The sequence below is a fragment of the Dermacentor andersoni genome, chromosome 7 (assembly GCF_023375885.2).
Source record: "Dermacentor andersoni chromosome 7, qqDerAnde1_hic_scaffold, whole genome shotgun sequence".
NCBI lineage: Eukaryota > Metazoa > Arthropoda > Arachnida > Ixodida > Ixodidae > Dermacentor > Dermacentor andersoni.
This window is the reverse complement of record NC_092820.1, coordinates 162,531,278-162,552,452: the sequence shown is the minus strand read 5'-3', so window position 1 is coordinate 162,552,452 and position 21,175 is coordinate 162,531,278. Positions and strand designations below refer to the sequence as shown.

General features: G+C 44.3%; 1 protein-coding gene across 2 annotated transcripts in view; it reads right to left on the bottom strand.

The window, feature by feature from the left end:
- The window catches only part of LOC126533314 (protein Skeletor, isoforms B/C-like), a 45,353-nt gene that overhangs the window by 16,285 nt on the left and 7,893 nt on the right, over positions 1 to 21,175 (bottom strand). For both annotated transcript variants that reach the window (XM_050180569.2, XM_055071865.1), the window contains exons 5-11: positions 20,628 to 20,790; positions 18,077 to 18,149; positions 10,785 to 10,965; positions 8,137 to 8,281; positions 6,259 to 6,401; positions 5,547 to 5,670; positions 1,175 to 1,294 (exon numbers count right to left, since the gene is read on the bottom strand). In XM_050180569.2, the coding sequence (XP_050036526.1) occupies positions 1,175 to 1,294; positions 5,547 to 5,670; positions 6,259 to 6,401; positions 8,137 to 8,281; positions 10,785 to 10,965; positions 18,077 to 18,149; positions 20,628 to 20,790 (949 nt within the window). The remainder of the gene's footprint in view (positions 1 to 1,174; positions 1,295 to 5,546; positions 5,671 to 6,258; positions 6,402 to 8,136; positions 8,282 to 10,784; positions 10,966 to 18,076; positions 18,150 to 20,627; positions 20,791 to 21,175) is intronic.

Here is a 21,175-nt window from a genome sequence, read left to right as displayed (position 1 = left end):
TGAGAGAAGGAGAAAATAGATTATCTAAATATTTAATAAATGAATGAAACTAGAAACTTACGTAAGATTGTACATTGGTAAAAGAAAACGACTCCTAAAATATTTATGAAGATAAATATCTAATGACAATAAGTTGGAAAGCGGGATATTATCAGCTCTGGTTCAACCAAGCGTAAGGCCGCAAAACATTAAGGGATCCTGGCTATATTCGAGTCATTGGTATAACGAATAAACTCAACAGCTCCCTTTGAAACATTTGTGCCTTTTGTTTGCAGTGTACCGAACTTGGAATACTTCGTTGGGGGGGGGGGGGGGGGGGGTATGAACTCTTGTAATTTGCTGTCTCTACGCGAACGAAGGTGCGACTGTAGGATATGAAGCTTAAGTTCGTCAGAAGTGTGACCTGGTATGTAAAAATGATGTGCGACTGCTTTGGAAAGTTTCGTAACCATGTCCGTACGATGTCCGTGCAACATTCATCGGCTGTCCTGTTACGCCGATGTATTCTTTATAGCAGAACGACCATTGCGGCAAATAAATGAAGTTAGAACTCGTGCAGGTAAAACTGGAGTTAAGTTCGTGCGCATACTCACTTGCAGCGCTTCTAATCTTTATATAATTTCGAATATCTTTGCAAGTCTTACACCCGAGACGGTAAATTGAGGGCTTACTTCTACATAAACTTTCTGTTGCGGCGATGCGTGACCCTTGGTACCTCCGGGAACGCTTTTCTAAAGTGCTCATTGCTTGATAATATTGGATAGTATTTCCGCAGAATAATGTTTATATTTCAGAGTGCGTTGCAGTACTTTGTCACGAAGGCTAGAGGGAGCGTGCAGTGCCTTTTAGCCTTCTTTCTAGGTAATGCTGATCTCCTTTTTAATTTACATGCGTCCTCGTACGTTTAGTGCCCTGACGATGTTAACTCAAAACGTTCCATGGCTTCAGCGACCTTACTTGTACTACCACTATCACTGATATTGTGTGATTACTATTCCTCTTTGTAATGGCATCATAAGCCGGAAAGAAAGAAAGAAAGAAAGAAAGAAAGAAAGAAAGAAAGAAAGAAAGAAAGAAAGAAAGAAGGAAAGAACAGTGCTCATTGAAGTTCGTGCTTATTCAGGGTGCAGGACAGCTTCAAGTGTTGGGAAAAACTAGCAATGTTCCCGCTTACGCCTGGTGACTATCATGGTGTGGTACAGCACAGTTTCCGGCTGTTGCATGTTGACAGGACCTTGCGCAGCAACCACGGCCACCTCTCCCGTAGACGCTATGGCTTTGTCCTTGTCATCCCCTGCGTTAAGGCAACGCAAGAATCTCAGTACAGCACCCGGAACCGTCGCGACGCTGGCGGCATCTTGGCGACCCTGCGTTCAACCATGAAAGCGATCTTGCGCTGCTTTAGCATTTGTTCTCGAAAAAAAAATGCGAGCATATGGTACGTCCGTAATAAATATGCGTCACTCCTGGCATCTATAGACAGACAAGTGTAATGTTGCCGGGCATGACTCATGACATTAAGTGTCGCGGTTAGCTAACACGGCGCGAAGAAATGTCACCGAGCGCTGCTGTTTTCCAGGAGCTGCTCGTACACTTTTAAAAACCCTTTTCACCCTTTGGGTCGCATCTTGTCCCACAACGATAACTGTCATCTGTCTTGCCCGCATTTCCTTTCTTTAACGCTGCGAGCCCGGTATCTAAGCGACGAACGGCTTGCGCGTTATGAGAGTGACACAGCATTCTGGACAAGAAAGTAGCCAGCGCTGAGTTTTCAAGAAAGCAAACGCAAGCAAGGCAGATGAAGACTGTTGTTGTGGAACAAGATAAGCACCAAATGGTGTAAATTCTTTTAAGAGAGCACATGCAAGCATTCCAACTCCCTTATGAGTGTATAAGGGGTGTTGTTCGTACCCTAACACCTTTACCTTAATTATGATAGCAGCGAGAGACCCGGAAACTGCATGAAATGAACCTAAATAAATATCGCTGCTCTTGTCTCTTGTCTGAGACATTTTGGTGCGCACCAAGTGGTCAGAATAAATGCAGTTTTCAACTACTTCTTCTCACAACACAGGTACAGTTATAAAGCTCTCTCTCGTGAACAATAAAAAAAATAAAAGATTTCGTAGCCTTGAGTGTGAAGGCGTTAGCCATGAGACCAGCGAGCACCTTTACTGGTGTAAAAAAGCTTTTGTAGTCAGTGACCCACAGTCACGGTCGGCGAGCTCGCTGCAAAGGCTCATTCACGTGGTGCAGTCGTGTAAACCACTCTTGCTTCAACTGTGCCCGTACGTCTGTAGGTGTCGTCCACATTCCACACACAATGTGCACAGTGACCAGGACGGCCACCATAGCCTGGGAGAGGCATGTTATCAAATTTTGCTCTAGTGAACGTGTCGCCCATGGCGCAAACCTGCGACATAGCGATAGGCTCTGTGCGCAACGCGCACCTACACTCTTAGGCAAAATTACACCCTTTGGCTTGCCCCTTCTGCCACACAACAATAATCGTTATCTGCCTTTATGCGTTTCCTTTCTTTAACGCTGCAAGCCCGGAACTTTCCAGTAACGAACGACACGCGCGTTATCAAAAGGGGCACTGTTCTATGCTGATAACGCGCGTGCAGTTCGTTACTGGAAAGTTCCGGGCTCGCAGCGTTAAAGAAAGGAAACGCATCAAGGCAGATAACGATTATTGTTGTGTGGCAGAAGGGGCAAGCCAAAGGGTGTAACTTTGCCTAAGAGTGTAAGTGCACGCGCACCAACGACACAGGTGCCGCCTTTCACTTAACGATCCGGTGTATACGATTCAAGAGATGAGAACCTTCTTGCAACGTCCTCTAAGGGGAACAAGTGCAGGTGAAGTGCAGGAAAATGGCCATCTCCGAAAATTCGTGATCACCGGCTTAAAGACCTTTATGACAAGCTAGATGATCCGAAATTAGTCTTGATGTTTCCTTCACCTTGCAAAGGTGTTCTTCACCGTCTAGATGCGGTGATGGTGTACAACATACATGTGGCGAAGGCTCGTGTGGGGCGGTTGTACTCAGGAAACTCATACTCCAATTTGCAATTGCAAACAATGCTTGTAATTCGTCTTATACAATCATGTTGCAATCACATCACACGAGTGCCTATGTTGTTCAGTTCTTGAAGCCTGATATATGCGTTACATATGATAAAATTTACGCACGTGTTCTGTGGCCGCTGGTCGTATCTGTGTATTTAAAAGCGTTTTTTTTTTTTTTGCGTACGCCCTGTATCTCTTGAAGAAGGCCGAGCCCCGACCGAAACGTCGGAAGTAACTAAACGTTTCGCACGTTCGTCCGTTCATTTCGAATGCTTATATAATCTGCCCATTCATCTATAACTGCACTAAGGCCGTTCGCAAGCGTGAGACGCGAGCTGCGGCGCTCAACAGCCCAATGCACCCGTCATCTTCACAGAGTAATCGTGAGAGCGAGACCACTGACAAACTTGTCCCACACAGTGCAGCTCTACAGGCGCAGCGACAGGGTTCCAGCCAGTTCCACGACGTCCGAGGACCTGGGGCGAGTCACTGTAGTTTACTATGAGGTTTCACCTCAAAGCGGTATAATGCGTTGATGCGGTCATAGCCATCTTATGTCTTGTCGTCGTTTTCTTCGCTTTCGTTATTTTCCTCCTCGCTTTTCGGAAGCAACATCGCTGCAAAGTCCGCCATCGCAAAAAATATGGCCGCACCTGCCCTGCCCCTGGCCCTGCCTTGCCCTATCCCGCCCTGGCCTGTCCTGACTTCCCCTGCCCTGCCTTCCCCTGTCCTGTCCTGCCCTGACCTATCCTGCCCTGTCTTGACCTCCCTTGTCCTCCCCTGTCCTGTCCTGTCCAGCCCTGTCCTGCCTTGTCACACCATCCTTCACTTATAAAAGAGCGATACGCTCTGCATAAAGCTGTATAGTACACTAAAACATAAGGGCGTGCGAATATTCCGAACTTTTGAATAGCGAATCTAATAATATTGGATTGGATTCAGTCTTCAGACGAACTTCAATACTCTGAATCAAATCAAAACTGAATATTTTTTCGAATAGCTTTCGAATACTTCAAGCCGTAGACTGCGCCCGATAAAACGTGGCACGAAAGAGAAAATGCGATAACTTTCACCGCATCCGCAGAGCCACATACCGTACTAGCGTACGCTCAGAAAAGCCAGGCAATTTGGGCAAAACCACGATCAACAGCGATAAATTTTGTTTACACATGACTCTCTGCAGTGGCTCTGACTTGGTACTGTTTATGGATGCCGCACCTATGTCCTCTTACCGTACTAAATCTAAATTACGCTTGATTTCAGCACACTTGATGTGCACAATATTGTCACGATCTGCCGCCACCATTCGAACAAGCGAAAAAGTTATTTGCTTTCTTTTTTCTGCTCTCCCATCGCCACACAAAGCACGCACTTCTGGTTTGGTCACCAAGATACGTAGTGAGGCTAATTGGCCGACAAGGTAACCACTATAAGCTTTATTTAATAATGCAAGATGGTGAGCGTTGCTAAAAGCCCCTAGTTTCGAGTATGCCACTTCGTTATTCCTAATGTTCCCTTTGTGCCTGTAATATAGAATGTTTTATAATGCGCAGTGTAATGATATATAATTTCTAGTGTTCGAATACCCGGATGTCGAAATTGATAATGTGATGAAAAGACTGTACGTGAATCGCAAATTGATCGAAAAATGTTCTAGATTCGATTCAAATCGCTTCTGACACTATTCAATTCGTATTCTGATTCCGTCTCGTACGGTACTATGCCGGGTGTTTCAGCGAACACATTAAAAACATCTTAAGTTGCCTGTGGCACATGGCACAATTCTAGTTCATGAGCTGGTCTACTCGAAGAGCCGGACATTACTTGCACACACAAAAAAAAATTTTAATGCATAATGGACTAATTCACAAAAATTCGAATTAATGTTTTAACTAATTGCCTCATGCCACATATAATTTACTAATTCTAGCCGAGGAGTTCGCAAGGTGGATCCACTTGGAAAGGATTTTCGGGATGATACCAGTTTCGAGATATTCATTCCCGAACTTGGCGGAGAAATGCATTGGCGTTCCAGTTACTTTTTTCCTTCAATGCGTTGAACGACGTTCTGTTAAGAAAAGAAGTGGAACTACAGCGCATTTCTACCGCAAGTTCGAAGGCGCATATGTGTCGTAAATGATGTCATCCACACAATTATCTTCAAGTGGATATGCCTTGCAGTCTCACCCGCTAGAATTCGTGAATTGCAATATGTTCTATAAGGTAAATAGCTAAAAACTTAATTAGTGATTTTTGTTAATTAGTCGATTACGCATTTCAGTTTTTGTTTGTTTGTGCGAGTAATCTCCGCCTATTCGAGCAGACCAGGCTCGTGGACTAGAATCGTACTATCTGCCACGGGCAATTTTTTTTTTTTAATTTGGAAGTGTTCCCTGAAAAACCCTGCAGTATTTCCACACCCCTACAGTAAAAGGCATATAAGGAAGCCGCAGTGTCCTCAGAACGGCAATCGTACCGGTGTCGAGCTTGCGAGAGTAGACCACGTCGACGATGCCATTGGCGTAAGTCTTCGACTTGAGCGTCAGGTCGTCCTTGCCGCCCTGCTCGGTGTCGGGGCAGACGCCGTCGGAGCCGGAGCACTGCACGCAGACAAGGCACAAGGGCGGCGTGAGTGTAAGTACGCCGTGCAGACGCGACACCAACAAATACCGATACCAGACATCAAACGGATGCTGATAATTATCGCGTGCGCACAAAACGAAATCATCCATTAACCGACGGACAGACAACACTTCTGCATTTGCGATTAGCCATATATAACGGCAACCGAACACCGGCCGCGGCTTACCTCTAAATATTTGCGCTCCAGCTGCCCGTAAGGTCATATTGCTTTCGCATCGCATACTCAGTGTAAATTTTGAACCGGTAAAAAAAGGATTTGGCTGTTTCGCACGAAGCAGTGACAGCGATAACAAGATTTGCGCTTGGACTCTTCGGACAATGTTCTAAATATAATACGTTGGTGCCAGTGGCGCAGCCGGAGGGGGGGGGTCTACCGGGCTTCGCCCCCCCCCCGAAATTTTTCCGGCCGTCGCCCTGCTCCCTTTTATGCCTGGCACGCCGCCTATGAACAAAGGCGTATATACTTCAAACGCCCGCTCTAGGCAACTAAAGGAAGGTACACACCTTCAGGCAAACCAAGGGCTTGGTCAAGGTAATGCCCTCACCTGTGCCTTGGCCGTTATCATAAAGTCCTTGACCGAGACGTCGTAGTTGGTGCCAGCGATGAGAATCACAGCGACGTCCGCGCCCACCATCTGGCTCTTGTCGGCCGCGCCGCTGATACCGAATGCCGTCCACATGTGGTTATCTGTCGAAAAGGAAAAACGCGTGCTTCGCGTCGCTCGCACGTGCTCTGTGGATGGACACGTACATACATGGAAGACTGCTAGGGTGCAGGCTTAGCGAGTGTTGGTGATGCGTGATCCACGCACGCTGCACACACGGACGAGATGCGAAGAAACAACGGCACCATTCACTGATTCACAACTAAAGCAGCTGTTGGCACTACGCGTGAAACATTCCTTTTCCTTAGCAGATTTAACTGCACTGAGTATAACTGTGCAGTTAAATATTTTTTCAAAGTGTTCATTACAAAGCGAGAGTGTCGAATCCGGCAGCTTTGATGCCTTCAGGTAGCCTGTGTGGGCTTATTGGCCAGTTGCCTTCATCCAAAGTTCACGCAGGCATGACGCCTGCGGCAGAAAGTATGTTCCACATCCGCCGCCGAGGTCATGAGTGGCGGCGCCGGCTAACACTCCCAGGTTTAGTTCTAGTAGACAAACATACGGTACCCCAGAAAGTGGACGGTAAAACGGCGCCACGGCAACGCAATTGGTAAGAGCATCGCAAGCGTAATGCTGAGAAGTGGCTTCGTATCCCACATGCACCCGGTTGATTTTTTCATCCACTTTCATTTATATTTTAACGCGATAGCGTTAAGAGCCCCACGTCGCAGAAAATCCGGCGTCGGCGTCCAGTGTCGGGCGTCGTTCCACCAAAAGAAATTTCGAACTAAATTCCGAACCACGCATGTCGAACCACTCTCCTACCACCAAAGTTGCTCATACCTTGTCTTTCATTCTTTACAACGTTATTCCTCGGAATGTTGAGAATGGCAGCCCACAAACAAATGGAATGAAAAGAAAGAACCGACAGCGCAAACCTTTTTATGTTATGTCTTCTCAGACAGAAATATTAAATGTGCGAAACAAAAACCGGGCATCGACCCACGCAAGAGGCCGCGTTTCTACCAGAAAGCTTGGCTTCGTGCATAGCGTTCGCCGCCAGTGCTTCGCAGTAAACGTTGCAGTTACATAAGCTGCTGTTGCTGGTATAAGCATGAAAGCAGTCAGGGGTCTCTGTCTGCTATCGCGTTTCACTCTTACAGGCGAAGCTTAAGCGTCCTCCAAATTTTTTTTATCATTTCTTTGATTCTATTTAGAACTACAAGGACTTACCACTATGCTGTCTTTCATGTGATCGTTTGTTGTATTCTTATGATATGACTAACAAAAAATCGGGCCCCACGGTTTTCTTTCTTCTTGTTCATCATATATATATATATATATATATATATATATATATATATATATATATATACGTGCGTGTGCGTGTGTGTGTGTGTGTGTGTGCGTGCGTGCGTGCGCGTGTGCGTGTGCGTGTGCGTGTGCGTGTGCGTGCGTGTGTGTGTGTGTGTGTGTGCGTGTGTGTGTGTGTGTGTGTGTGTGTGTGTGTGTGTGAAGATATCCATGACGAAAGGACGACAAATGTATTTTCGACGTCTTTTCTCAATATAACCTCGCATGCGGTAACAACCATAGATACCTCAACGTTGTGTGTGTGTGTGTGTGTGTATGTATGTATGTATGTATGTATGTATGTATGTATGTATGTATGTATGTATGTATGTATGTATGTATGTATGTACGTACGTACGCGCACGTGTGGAAAGTCACCCTGAAAGTAACATGAAGTGTTGTGCAGGCTTTAGAAAAAATTTCCCGTTGTGCCTCGTTGGCAACGCAGTGCAAGCGGACACTGACCGGCTACGGCGCGCACGTTAAAGGTGATGTCGTCCTGCTCCACTTTCCACCTGACTTGAATTACGTCCGGCACGATGGTCTCGCAGTTGGGGAACTGCTGCGTGTCCTGACGCGCCTCGTGCATCTTCAGCAGGCCCAGTCTCGACTGTCCCAGACGAGAACGGCAAAAAGAAAAAAAGAAAATGAATCAGTTGGGCGGTTTAAATCGTCCAGAAGCAACTGACGGACTACGAGGCGCGCACTAGTTCGGGAGGTGGTCCCAAGGTTAATTTTGACACCAGCTGGGATCCTTGCACGCAACGCCCGGTACACGAGCGTTTCTGACACACTTGAAATGCGGTCGCCAATGCTGAGAATCGAACACAATACCTCGCATTTCCAGAAGAACGCCGGTATAGATCATTGCACTGAAGCATATACGAGGTCTGTTAGAAAAGTATCCGACCTTTGGCCGAATAAAAGAAGCTGGCATAACTGGGGCGTTGCAAACTTCATCACTCTCAGTGTAGTCTCCTTGAGACTCCACACACTTCTCCCAGCGCTGCTACCATTTCTGGAAGCATTCCGAGAAGGCCTCTTTCGCAATGGAATTTAGCTCAGCTGTCGTTGCAGAGTAATGTCCTCTCTTGTCTGAAATCGCGCTCCTTTCAATGGCCTCTTGATTTTGGGAAACAGCCAGAAGTCGCAGGGGGTCATATCAGTGGAGTAAGGAGCCTGTTGAACTATAGGAGTCTGGTTTTTCCCAAAAGAAGTCTGAATCAAGTGCGAGGAACGTGCAGGAGCATTGTCGTGATGGATGCGCCAATTTCCTGTCGACCACAACTCCGGTCTCTTGCGCATCACGTAGGCGCACAGCACCACGCACAGTATCACGTGGGCGACGGAGGACATCCCTGTAGTGTTCTTTGGGGACTGTTAGACCCTGTGGTGCGTACTCGTGGTGTACCACACCGCGGGAGTCAAAGAAAGCAGTCAGCATCACTTCTTTGGTCGGGCCTTCTTTGGTCTTGGTGACGTGGAATGCTTCCACCGTGACAACTGGGATTTGGTTTCCGGGCCGTACCCGTACACACAAGACTCGTCACCAGTAATAATGGTGTTCATGAAGTCGGGGTCACTCTTTGTGGAGTCCAGCATGTCCTGCGAGACTTCAACAAGAAGTTGCTTTTGCTCCACCATGAGCAGCTCCGGTACGAATTTCGCCGCAACTCTCTTCATGGCCAAATCTTCGGTCATAATGGAATGTGCAGAAAAAGTGCTGATGCCCACCTCTTCCGCAATTTCTTGGATAGTCACACGACGTTCCCTCATCACCACAGCGTTCACTTCCGCAATGACCTGGTCATTTCCGTATGTTGATGGCCGACCGGTGCGTGGCTCGCTCTCGACCGATGTGCGGCCGTCATTAAACCACTTGTGCCACTCCTTAATCTGTGTGCTGCTCATAGCATCGTCACCGAAAGCCGTCTGAAACTTCCGAATGGTTTCCACTTAGCTGTCGCCCAGTTTCGGGCAAAATTTGATGCAGTGGCGCTGCTCCAATCGCTCCACCATTTTCCTTGCAACAAAAAACCGACGAGAGCACTGCGCACTACTTCACTAAACGCTGCGTCCCAGCGACTGAGGCTATCGGCAGGCAGCAAAAAATTCGCGCATGCGCACGAAGGTTCAAGGTCGGCTGATGCAAGCGCGCTTGTTTCATATCCATCAGGTGTTCGCAAAAAAAAAATAATAAGGTCGGATACTTTTCTGACAGGCCTCGTATACCAAAGGAAATATTTTTGTTAAAATGAACACTAAACAGAAACGGTGAGTTGAGCTGTGTTAGGAGATTAAATTTTTATTACCATTGTTTCAGACACGCTGAAGGTCTTGGATGGCAAGGCTAAAGGCACTGCCTACATTACCATCTCTATTGCCCTAAAAGGAGGCTTATTTGGTATTTGCTTATTTGGCATAGTTATCTTTAGCATTAAAGATAAACTATACATTGCATTCGAAAGGGGCCAAACACTGAACATTACTGCGCCAGAATGGCACAAATAGGAGAAAAGATTTTGAAATTCATGACATCATACCGACGCACCCGCATTAGAGTTTACGCACGACAAAAGAATTGAAGTTTGGCTTTCATTTTATCTATCATTCAACCTCTTACAGCGAAATTAATGAAAATCAAGTTTTGAAAGGATACTATATCAGATATAAATAATTAACTGTTTCAAAGTGAGATCGTTAAGGCTAACAATAAAGTTCTTGGTATTTAATCTTAACCACAATCCGCTATCAAAGTTATGGGGGTACTTCACGTTAGCCGAAGGTAGTCAAACACGTTTTCTTTGCTGAAAAAACCTACCGAAGTCCCTCTTGTGACATCCAAAGTAGAGACGAGATGATAACTGCCAAGATTTGCTGTCTTCACAAAAAAAAAAAAAACTGACACAGCGAAGTCGGAGAAAAGCATCAGTGCTGCTGAAAGAATTCCGGCACATGCTTGTCTTCCGCGCTGGCTGTCATACACGGGAGACAAATCAAGACGGCGTATGCCGCTCAAGTGAAACGCGCTCACAAATCCAGCTGTTATTCCTTATCCCCTTCAACTCCGTAAGAACGGCATCACACATAGGCCAGACGAGAGCGGAGCTCACCACCCTCTTGATCCACCTCGTGTTGTGGGGCACGTTCAGGCGCTTCGGAATGGAGCCCTGCACCAGGGACTTGGAGCAGCCGGTGCAGTAGACCGCGAACCAATCGACGTCGTCCACGGTCAGGTTGCCGGGAAGCGTGAAGCGCAGATTTGCGCCCGCGTACTTTCCCAGCACGTGGGTCCTGCGCGTACGTCGGGACAAAAGCCGCAAAAAAAAAGAAAAATTCGCGCCTGAACCCATCTCACGATAACTGTCGACGGTAGTGCGTTAGCATTGAATCAATACAGCGGAACAACCTATGTTAGATGACCGTCGAAACGAGTCACGCACGAGGCCTGTACTGCTGCGGGACTCCTCATTCGCGCCTTCCCTAAACACACGCTCGGCGCCATCTAGGTGTGCCACCGCGAAGCCTGCGCATGGCTTCCGAGATGCGTGGCATGCCGGTGCGTGAGAACGCTCAGAAACGCGTCGTACACGGCAACCGGGCTCCCCTCTCGCGCTTCGTTCTGGACACGCTGCGCCATCTTGCAGCATTGCCGAAAAGTCATCGCGTGGCCTCCGAGATTAGAAGCCTGGCGCGCCGGAGTCCACGAACGCTGAGAATTGTTCCCTCGCTTGGCCGCACACTCAGTGGCACATACTCAGTGGACTTGTGACGCAGTCTTCTAATGAGTCTGGTTGCTGTCCTTCAGCAACCCTTGTGACGCGAGTTCGTCTACGCTCGGCATCACAGAAATTTAAGGGATATTTTTCGTCATTGTAGAGCGGCACATTCCAATTGGCACACACACATTACCAATATATTCTGGTTATATTACTGTTACAAGCAAAATAGGTGTCATTTAATCATGCGGTTAAATAGCTTAGTAAGTTTCATATCGTTAGGCATAACGCATACAAAAGGGAAACGGTCAAGAAATTTTGCAATGTCATGTTTACTTAGACCGTAGTTAGTTCGACGGCGAGGTACAATAAATCGCGTCTCTCTGAAGCTTTAGGCACTACATTTTACATATTTTTGTATAAATTCATCGGGGTGTTCGCGAATCTGAGTGAAAGCAAGCACAGAAATCTTAAGTTACATTAAGCGTTGGAAAGGGAGCATCTTCGATTAAATGAAATGTGGCATGGAAAGTTCATATCGGTGCAAGCAATAAATAGCGCGTATTGAGCGCTTTTGTACTATGTGAAGTGCTGAAATATTTCACTGTGCTCTAAGAACCAAACCAAGAGACAATATTGCAGTCGGAATTCTATAAAGCTGTGATATAGTTGTGTATTAAGCCTCACAGGCAGCACGCCTTCATTTTTACTTAGGAGTCTCAATGATTTCGTCGTCAACGCACGTTGCATACATATGCACCAATGCTTCGCGATCATTAGGGTACATAAGATGCAAGTTGCATAATTCTACTGAAGAAATTCGTAAACTAGCTTATCTAACATTTGTCCGACCTCAGCTTGAATACGCCGCATCCGTCTGGTCTTCCCATCAGAAATACTTGATCGAAAAACTCAAATCTATTCATAACAGGCCTGCGCGTTTTATTTAACGTTGTTACGACTATAACAAAAGCATAACACAAATTAAACTCGACCTCTCACTACAGCCCTTGCATGATCGTCGTGATATAGCCCTGCTATCATTATTTCATAAATACGTCCATAATACAGCGCCATCAGTTCTGCCACTTGAAACTCCTCATTACAGGTCACCCGGTTGTACAATCAGTTCAATTTCATGCGCATCTGCGGAAAGACTCATTCTTTTAACCACTCCACTCTTCCAAGAGCCATTTGCCTTTGGAACGATCTTCCTTAACGTCATCGCTTATGAGAGTGACCAGGAAAATTTCCGGCACCTTCTAACAACGCATTTTTAAAACTCTACATAACATAACGTGTTATTTTTGTCTTAACTTTCCCGTTAATAATGTGCTATACTATCCTTTAAATACTGTTTTGTTATAGCCAAATATGTCCCGCTCGCTCTGTATTTCTATTGATTATATTTTACTTTGTGAAAGTTTCTTGTTCAATGACCTCTCGCGTTCGAAAGCATTCGGTTTGTCCATTGTACAATTTTAACACCCCATTATTGTATGTTAGCGCATTTCTTACACTGTATTTTTTGTCTATGTATTAGCATATGTATTCTAATTATTGAATATCATAATCTTTGAGTTTATACTCTCCCCCCTTTACACAATGCCTCTAGGTACCTGTAAGGTATATTTAAATAAATAAGTTTGATAAGAAAGTCCTTAATATCGCAACATGCTCATACCATGTCTAAATGCTCATCGAAGACAGCACCAACATATTTTTCTCAATTCGCCAGCTCAATACTACTATTTTCATACGTAAGACAGCATTCTTCGGGATTTTTTTCTTTTAGGCAGTAAACAGAACATGCTGTTTTCAAAAGGTTCAGTTGAAATTGTTAGCATTTACCCAGCGGTTCAAGAGCTGCAATCACATGTTACACTGAACTTCGAAGCTACGACTATATTCACTTGAAAAAAATATATTTGCATAATCCACATTTAAGTGCTGTATACAATTTATATTAGCAAAATCGCTGATAAACACTATAAATAAGAGCGGCCCAAGGATGAGTCCTTGAGGCACATCATACAATATGACTCCTAAGTTTGAGCGAGATCCATTTATTCTTGTAAATTGATAACGACTTAAGAGGAAGCTTTAGCTCGGGCCCAACTCCGACGCGGCCTATTCAAATACATGTAAAACGCAAAAACGTTTTTATGAGATAACCCCTGGACCGATTTTGATGAAATTTGTTGCATTTGAAAGAGAAAGTTAAATTCTAGTGACTGTTGGAAGCGGAATTTCGATTTAAGGCTTGAATTTTCTTAAATCCATTTTCAAATATTTGACCGTATGAAAAAAATGGAAGCACGAAGTTTACAAATTCATAGCTCTGCATCAAGAACTGATATCGCGGTTCTGTAAACGGCATCCATTAGATCATTCAAAGCGGACAAATTCAATATGTCATTTTACATCTTACGTGAATTTGTTACGTCGGTTACAACGGTTTTGCAAAAGTTGTATTTCCCTATGATTAAATATTTTTTATATTCATGTGTAACACATCAATTTTGTCCGCTTTATATCTATTATTAGATGCAATTCACAGAATCGTATTATCATGTTTAGTGGTTGAGTTACAGAGTTGTAAACTTGATAGTTTCGTTTTCTGAAAATTTTCGATTTTTGGCAATTTTTAATAAAAAATTCGCAACCTAACTCAAAAATTCGAAACCAACAGTCACTAGATTTTAAGTTTTTCTTTTAAATGCAACAAACCTCGTCAAATTTGGTGCAGTGGTTGCCGAGAAAAACGAATTCTCCTTTTACATGTATATAGATAGGAGCACTCGAGCTAAAGCTTCCTCTTAAGAGGAAGCTTTAGCTCGGGTGCTCCTATCTAAATACATGTAAAAGGAGAATTAGTTTTTCTCAGCAACCACTGCACCAAATTTGACGAGGTTTGGTGCATTTAAAAGACAAACTTAAAATCTAGTGACTGTTGGTTTCAAATTTTTGAGTTAGGTCGTCAATTTTTTATTAAAAATTGGCAAAAATCAAAATTTTTCAAAAAACGAAACTATCAAGTTTACAACTCTGTAACTCCACCACTAAAGATGATAATACAATTCTGTGAATTGCATCTAATAGTACATCTAAAGCGGACAAAATTGATATGTTATACATGAATATAAAAAAAATTAATTATAGGGAAATACAACTTTTGCAATACCGTTGTAACCAACGTAACAAATTCATGTAAGATGTAAAATGACATATTGAATTTGTCCGCTTTGAATGATCTAATGGATGCCGTTTACAGAACCGCGATATCTGCTTTTGATCCAGAGTTATGAATTTGTAAACTTCGTGCTTCTATTTTTTTCAAACGGGCAAATATTTGAAAATCGTTTTAAGAAAATTCAAGCCCTAAATCGAAATTCCGCTTCCAACAGTCACTAGAATTTAGCTTTCTCTTTCAAATGCAACAAACTTCATCAAAATCGGTCTAGGGGTTATATTATAAAAACGTTTTTGCGTTTTACATGTATTTGAATAGGCCGCGTCGGAGTTGGGCCCGAGCTAAAGCTTCCTCTTAAGTACGTAGACTAACGCAGTGCAGCACCTCTAATACCCCATTTCTTCAATTTGAAAATAATAATTAGTGCTTATTCAAATCAAATGTTTTTCTTAAATCTGAAAAAAAGAATTCCAGCAGTTCTTAATCCTTCATTAAATTTTGTACCTCTGGCACAATAAAAGTGCATCTTCTGTTTCCTTTTTATAACCATACTCTGTCTGAGGGATTAACTTGTGCTTAGAAAGAAGACGATATTATTATTATTATTATTATTATTATTATTATTATTATTATTATTATTATTATTATTATTATTATTATTATTATTATTATTATTAAGAACCGAGAGCACAGAAATCAGATGATAGCTTTCCAGAACATTAACCTGTCCATCTTTGTACAGTACTATATCACGCTATTTTCACAGAATCTGGAAAAATACTCGTTGAAAACATAACGTACAGACACGTGCTAATGGCGGGTTAATGATCGCTGCGGCAGCTTTAATTCGCAAAATGTTGGTGTCGTCGTAACCACGTGATTTGTTTGACTTACGAGAGAGGATCGTATTACAACCTCTGTAGAGTCACGTGCTTCCAGAAATACATTTTACACAGCTAGTTGCAGTAAGTTCTCGAAATGGCTATCCAAAAAACTGTCGCACCCTGAGCAGCCCGAAGCAAGAAAATGGAAAATAGTGTCTTACCAATCTAGATTACAGCGTTCATAACCAATTCATTAATATTTGATATTGGGTAATTTTGACAGCGTAATCATGTTCAGAACTCGTAAGTTTAACGTTGCATTGTTATCTTTTCGCTTTACGTCATTGCTATTTATTTATTTCTATGTTGCCTAAATTGCTGAGATATTTCGGATAGACGCGTCCAAAGAAATTCTGCAAGAAAGGTCATAATAAGCAATGTTTGGATCATAAGTGATCATAAGCAGTGTTTGGATCAGAGTCACCAACACATCGTGAAAATTTGTGTTTGAGAAAAACTCGCAGAAAGCGGCTGGTAGTGATGCTATTATATTGCGGTGCACTGTAACAGTGTGTGTATTTCCGCCTTCCTTGAATTTTTTCTTGACCCGTCGTGGTTGCTTAGTGGCTATGGTGTTGGGCTGCTAAGCACGAGGTCACGGGATCAAATCCCGGCCACGGCGGCCGCATTTCGATGGGGGAGAAATGCGAAACGACCCGTCTACTTAGATTTAGGTGCACGTTAAAGAAGCCCAAGTGGTTAAAATTTCCGCAGTCCCTCACTACGGTGTGCCTCATAATCAGATCGTTATTTATGATCGTTTTATGTATGTATTGAACCATATGGTTCAATACATACAGATACAGATACATTATTGGTTTCTCAAATACATATGTATCTGAGAAACCGATAACGCAAGAATTATAGTGAAGGTTAGACAACAATTCCACTATTTCAACACGCTTGCTTTCCAAATTTCTAATGTTAACATGAAATAAAGACGGCTTCGTTATTTGTGTTCGGTATAAAGAATTATTCACTTTATTTGGCTTTTCGACTGTAATTAAGCACGCTACCCGCCTGCGACCACACGCGTTCAGACCGTTCAGTACTGAACCTATTGTCGTCCCCGTACGCCCGCATTATTGTCACGTTCACAGTGTTGGGCGCGAGGACATACCAAGGCGGCGTTTACCGTCAGCACCAGAGAGACGTAAAAAGCTGGATCACGTGCAAATTGTCTCCTACGCGGTGCCTGTAGCTATTGCTTGCATCATACGAGTGAGGAATTTTTGTCCGTCTGTAGCTGTCATTTTTTATGAAAAAGGGCGTTTTGATTCGGTTGCTTTGTAGGTTGTATGAAAAGAATGTTCGTTTCTCCGTGCCATTTTATCAAACTTTATCAAACGTTTATCAAAGCGTATATTGCCCGCACTGCGACTATATTCTGCTGGGACATCAACGGGCAAGCTAGCTTTGCGGAATGTGAGTGCTCGTTCAAGAACCTTGTGGCTTGCGTGGCATAGAAGTTGAGCCACACAGAGACGCATTCATATGCGGGAAAGGATTCATACTCAGATGTGTGCAATACGAAAACAAGGACGCAGGACAAGCGAGGTGGTGCAAACAAGGCGCTCGTCCCGAGTCCTTTTTGTGTTAACCTCGCTTTTTGCGCTGATTTCAAGCACGAATTCACATCAAACAGCTTAGCTTTATGCCCTAGTGAAGGAGTCACACATGTGTCGTTGAAGCGAGTAGTTCTCGTGATATCACCACGTTATCAGGTAAATCTTCATCGTTTATAGCTTGCTTGAAGAAAATAGAATCCTTTCCACGATGTTCAAGTGCGCGTTGCTGGTACGGTTTGTTTGTTTTTTTCGCTCACCATATGAGCCCACATCTGATACTCCGTTGGCCCAGTGAGGTCATCGGATTTGCGCCTTTAATTTTACATGATGTTTCCTATCCGCTTAACTCTGTGATATAAACATATAATGTCTTCTTAATTAGCCCTTAGACTCAATGCGATTGGCCCGAACATGTAACGGGCACTATTGCAATATTGTATTGTTTATCTTAAGAAAACTGCGGTCGAATGCGCGTTTTGCAGAGTTCTGTTGGTCTTCGGCATGAGTGTCTCACTCATTTCACGCAGACAGACATCGAACACCACTAGGAACTCGTACGTTGATATATTCCTTCCAAAGAAATAGTTGAAGCACGTGCACTCCGATCTATAAAACGAACGATAGTCAAAATTCCACGAGTCATATGCAACGCAACTCAACTGAGACTTTCCAGCAAGTGTTGAAGACACACCTTATATACTTTGTACTATGTGTTCTCATCCTGTAACCAAGCGAAAGCAAGTGACATTCGTACCCCGTGTGCCCTGCGTTAGGCTTGCTGCTATGGCTTGTCGAATATACTTCTTGGGGTTCTATATAGAAAAGTTTGACTGAATGTCCACAAGTATCGGCGCCTTCGTCAAAACCACCTTTTGTTCATCTCGTCGGTAATTTTTCAAAAAGCTCTATAGAGGCACGTTTAAGGTAAATGAGAAACATATATACCAGGAATAAGTTCACTCAGAGAAAATCTTATGGCGTGCGGGAAATTCTTTGTTTGCGCGTTCAACCTGCCGAACGAAGACAGCCTCTAAATCGCACCTTCCTTTTTCGTCCAGAAGCTTGATTCCTTTGGGTCCCGGCTTGTTGCCCTTTCCGACTAGGAAGTACGTACCTGCAGTGGCAGACGAAAAAAAAACAATTTTAAGCTAGCCTATAATAGATTGCACTGAAATAGCAAACAGATATATGACCGATAACTCGAAAGCACTGCAGCACAAGCGTATAGACACAGCAGAGGAACGCGCGCACGCGCATAACTGCTGCTTGTTTTTCTGTTTGTCCTGTCAGTTCGCGCTGTCATGCTTACGCCACAATAGCAATGACAGTGTGAGGTGCTTTTGACGAGGAGAGAGAAAGTGTGGCATTTAAAAAAAGAAAGAAAGAGAGCAAAACGGCAACCCGAAGTTGGAACTTATGAGGCAGCTAACAGGCCGTGAAGTCGCAAATCACAGCAACGTCTGACTGGTGTTATTTAGGAGATCGATTTCACCATCAGTTTCAACTGTCACAAAAACTGCAGGTAGTTACCGTTCTCAGCAGACTGAATAAGCTCGCAAGGTGTTTACTTGTTTGTTTATGTATGTATGTATGTATGTATGTATGTATGTATGTATGTATGTATGTATGTATGTATGTATGTATGTATGTATGTATGTATGTATGTATGTATGTATGTATGTATGTCTTTCTGTTTGTTTAAATGTCTGTTTCTGTTGGAAAAGACCGCCTTAAGATTTATGCGAAAGTGTATTACAGATAAATGAGAAGCTGCTGACCAGAGAAATATGGGACGAGCATGTTTTGAGAAGACATCGCTAAGTACATAAGTGCAGGAAAAGAACGGCACCAAGCGCTTATAACCACCCAATACACTGTCGCGATAAGTCACTGGTGAATGTGGCTGACATTCCGCACTCCGCTCTAAATTGCCTCACCACGCGTTGTTAGCCAAGCATCTAATGGCTAACACGTTTCTATCTGCTAATTGATGGGACGTTAAAGTACTCTGCGCGAGCAGGTGATGGCGGAGCAAGGGATACATTATTCTGCCTTACGTGCCCCTCTACGAAAAATAAGTGTTTTATATCACCGGCAGTCCACAAATGACGAGAAGAAAAGGACAGAAGTTCCCTCCTGGTCCTTTTGGGCATGCATCGGCCAGCATTACGACACCTATGCTTTTCTTGTTCATTTCGTTGATTGTTTCCTTCCACCTCTTTCGTTTTGCTTTCTCTGCTTAGTCATGGAAGCGTCTTTATGATTTCATTATTCAGCGTTCAGTCCCGCCTTTTCCCCTGGTCCGCTTTTGTCTGCTAGCGTTGTACGTACCTCCAACTATAATATCATCGTGGTGATGACGGCGCTTGCGCACGCATGCGCCGTGAGCACGGTGAGATCGCCTTCTTTTCGGCTGTTTTGGCAGCAGATTCAATGCAAAAATCAATTATGACAAGCTTTGCAGGTCCACCTTCTGTTCTATGGAAGCACGATTTCGCGAAAATACCATGAACACGGCTTAGCGCGGGAAAAAAGGAAATTTCAGAAACTGAAGCGAGCGGTATTTAGGCAGGCCACAACCGCGCAATCTCAAGAAACACTGAAAACAAAGAAAACACTGGGGAAATGAACATCGTTCGATTAATTAGGCGCCTATGGAAATTGCTTGGGGAAGCATTCTTGCCGTCCGGACCCATTCTCATTCCTAGTGAAGATAAGCAAATTCAAGTAAACGACAACTTGCCGCCGGTGGTAGGCGAACCCAAAGCGACTATACGTATCGACCTCCTCATCGCCCTGCTCGTTTTGAAACGAGTCCGCATCACCAGTGGCGCAGTCGAAAGTGCATGCATGCGCTGCATGACCACAATTTCCGTCAAGTGAGCTTCAATTTGGAACTTGGTGTTCGCTTTTATTAACCAACCTCAAGCTGCTGAAGTTACAGTGCTCACGGAATGAAACGCGTCAATTTAGGGCTAAGTAGTGCGCATACTTTCGTTTCAACCGGCTGCAGTTCGTGTCACATCGACGTAATTTTGGCGCGAACGCTTACAACGGAGTCCTCATCATGTTTGGTGACCAAATTCCTAGCGACATGACATGGTGCTCTCGCGTAGTTTGCACATATGTAGGGTTCTACTAAATGCTCCGTGTCCTATTTCATTCCGTGAGCACTGTACAAGTGTAAAGCGGTTCACTTGCGCACTTGTGAACTCTCAGTTCGCGCGACGCCATTCTTACGAGGCGACATTCCTTTGAACATATTGATACGTCATAATAGTCGCAATTAGCTGCACAAAGTGACTCGCTGCGACTGTGCCGGGAAAATGACATGAAATTGAAAATTCCCACATCGAGTGTTCCGACAATGGGTTCACTCAAAACGTTCCTTCTTGTGGCGGGCGCTTGCGTGTTATCCTATAGGATGAAGCTGCTACAAGAGTCCACAGAGAGAGTTCGAAGAGGAGAAATGTCAAACACACCGCGGGTAGGCCGAAGCAAACCGGTGTGGTCTTCACGTTGCACACCATGTCGATTACGCGACATGGTGCGCAGCGATGGCATTCGAACCTACGCCAACAGAACACCGTACCTGGTGCCGAGCCGTCATAGTAGAAGTTCTTCAACAGGAGCGTCTTCTGGTCCTCGATGACGACGGCAGTCGCATTGGTGTGGTCGCCAACCAGGTGGGCTGCCGCCACCGCCGGCCTCGGAAGATTCAGGTGGGCGGGAATGTACACGTGCGCAAAGCTCCTCTACGTGCAAAGACAGCATTCGTCAGTCTTTGTGTTCGGAGCCAGCCAATTTCATTGCTTGCGAGACCGACCAAATGCCCTTAGGCGAGTTGTTCAAAGTACGTGTTAAAAAGGCAAATGTCAACCTCTGGAGTGATGTAATTAGCTCATCCTTGGAACATCGTGAAGATAGTGGACGTAAAGAAGAACCGACAACAGAGCGCTGTTTCACGGACAAATCAACGCCAACTCGCCTAACGTTTAATGCCACTGGTACATTAGCACTGCAAAGGTAATCAAACATTTCTTTCTTTGCTGGCCATGGTTTGGCGCCACACTTTAGCCTTCAGCAACTCGTATTTACCTATTCGAGCAACCTGCTGTAAACACCGAAAGCGTACATAAG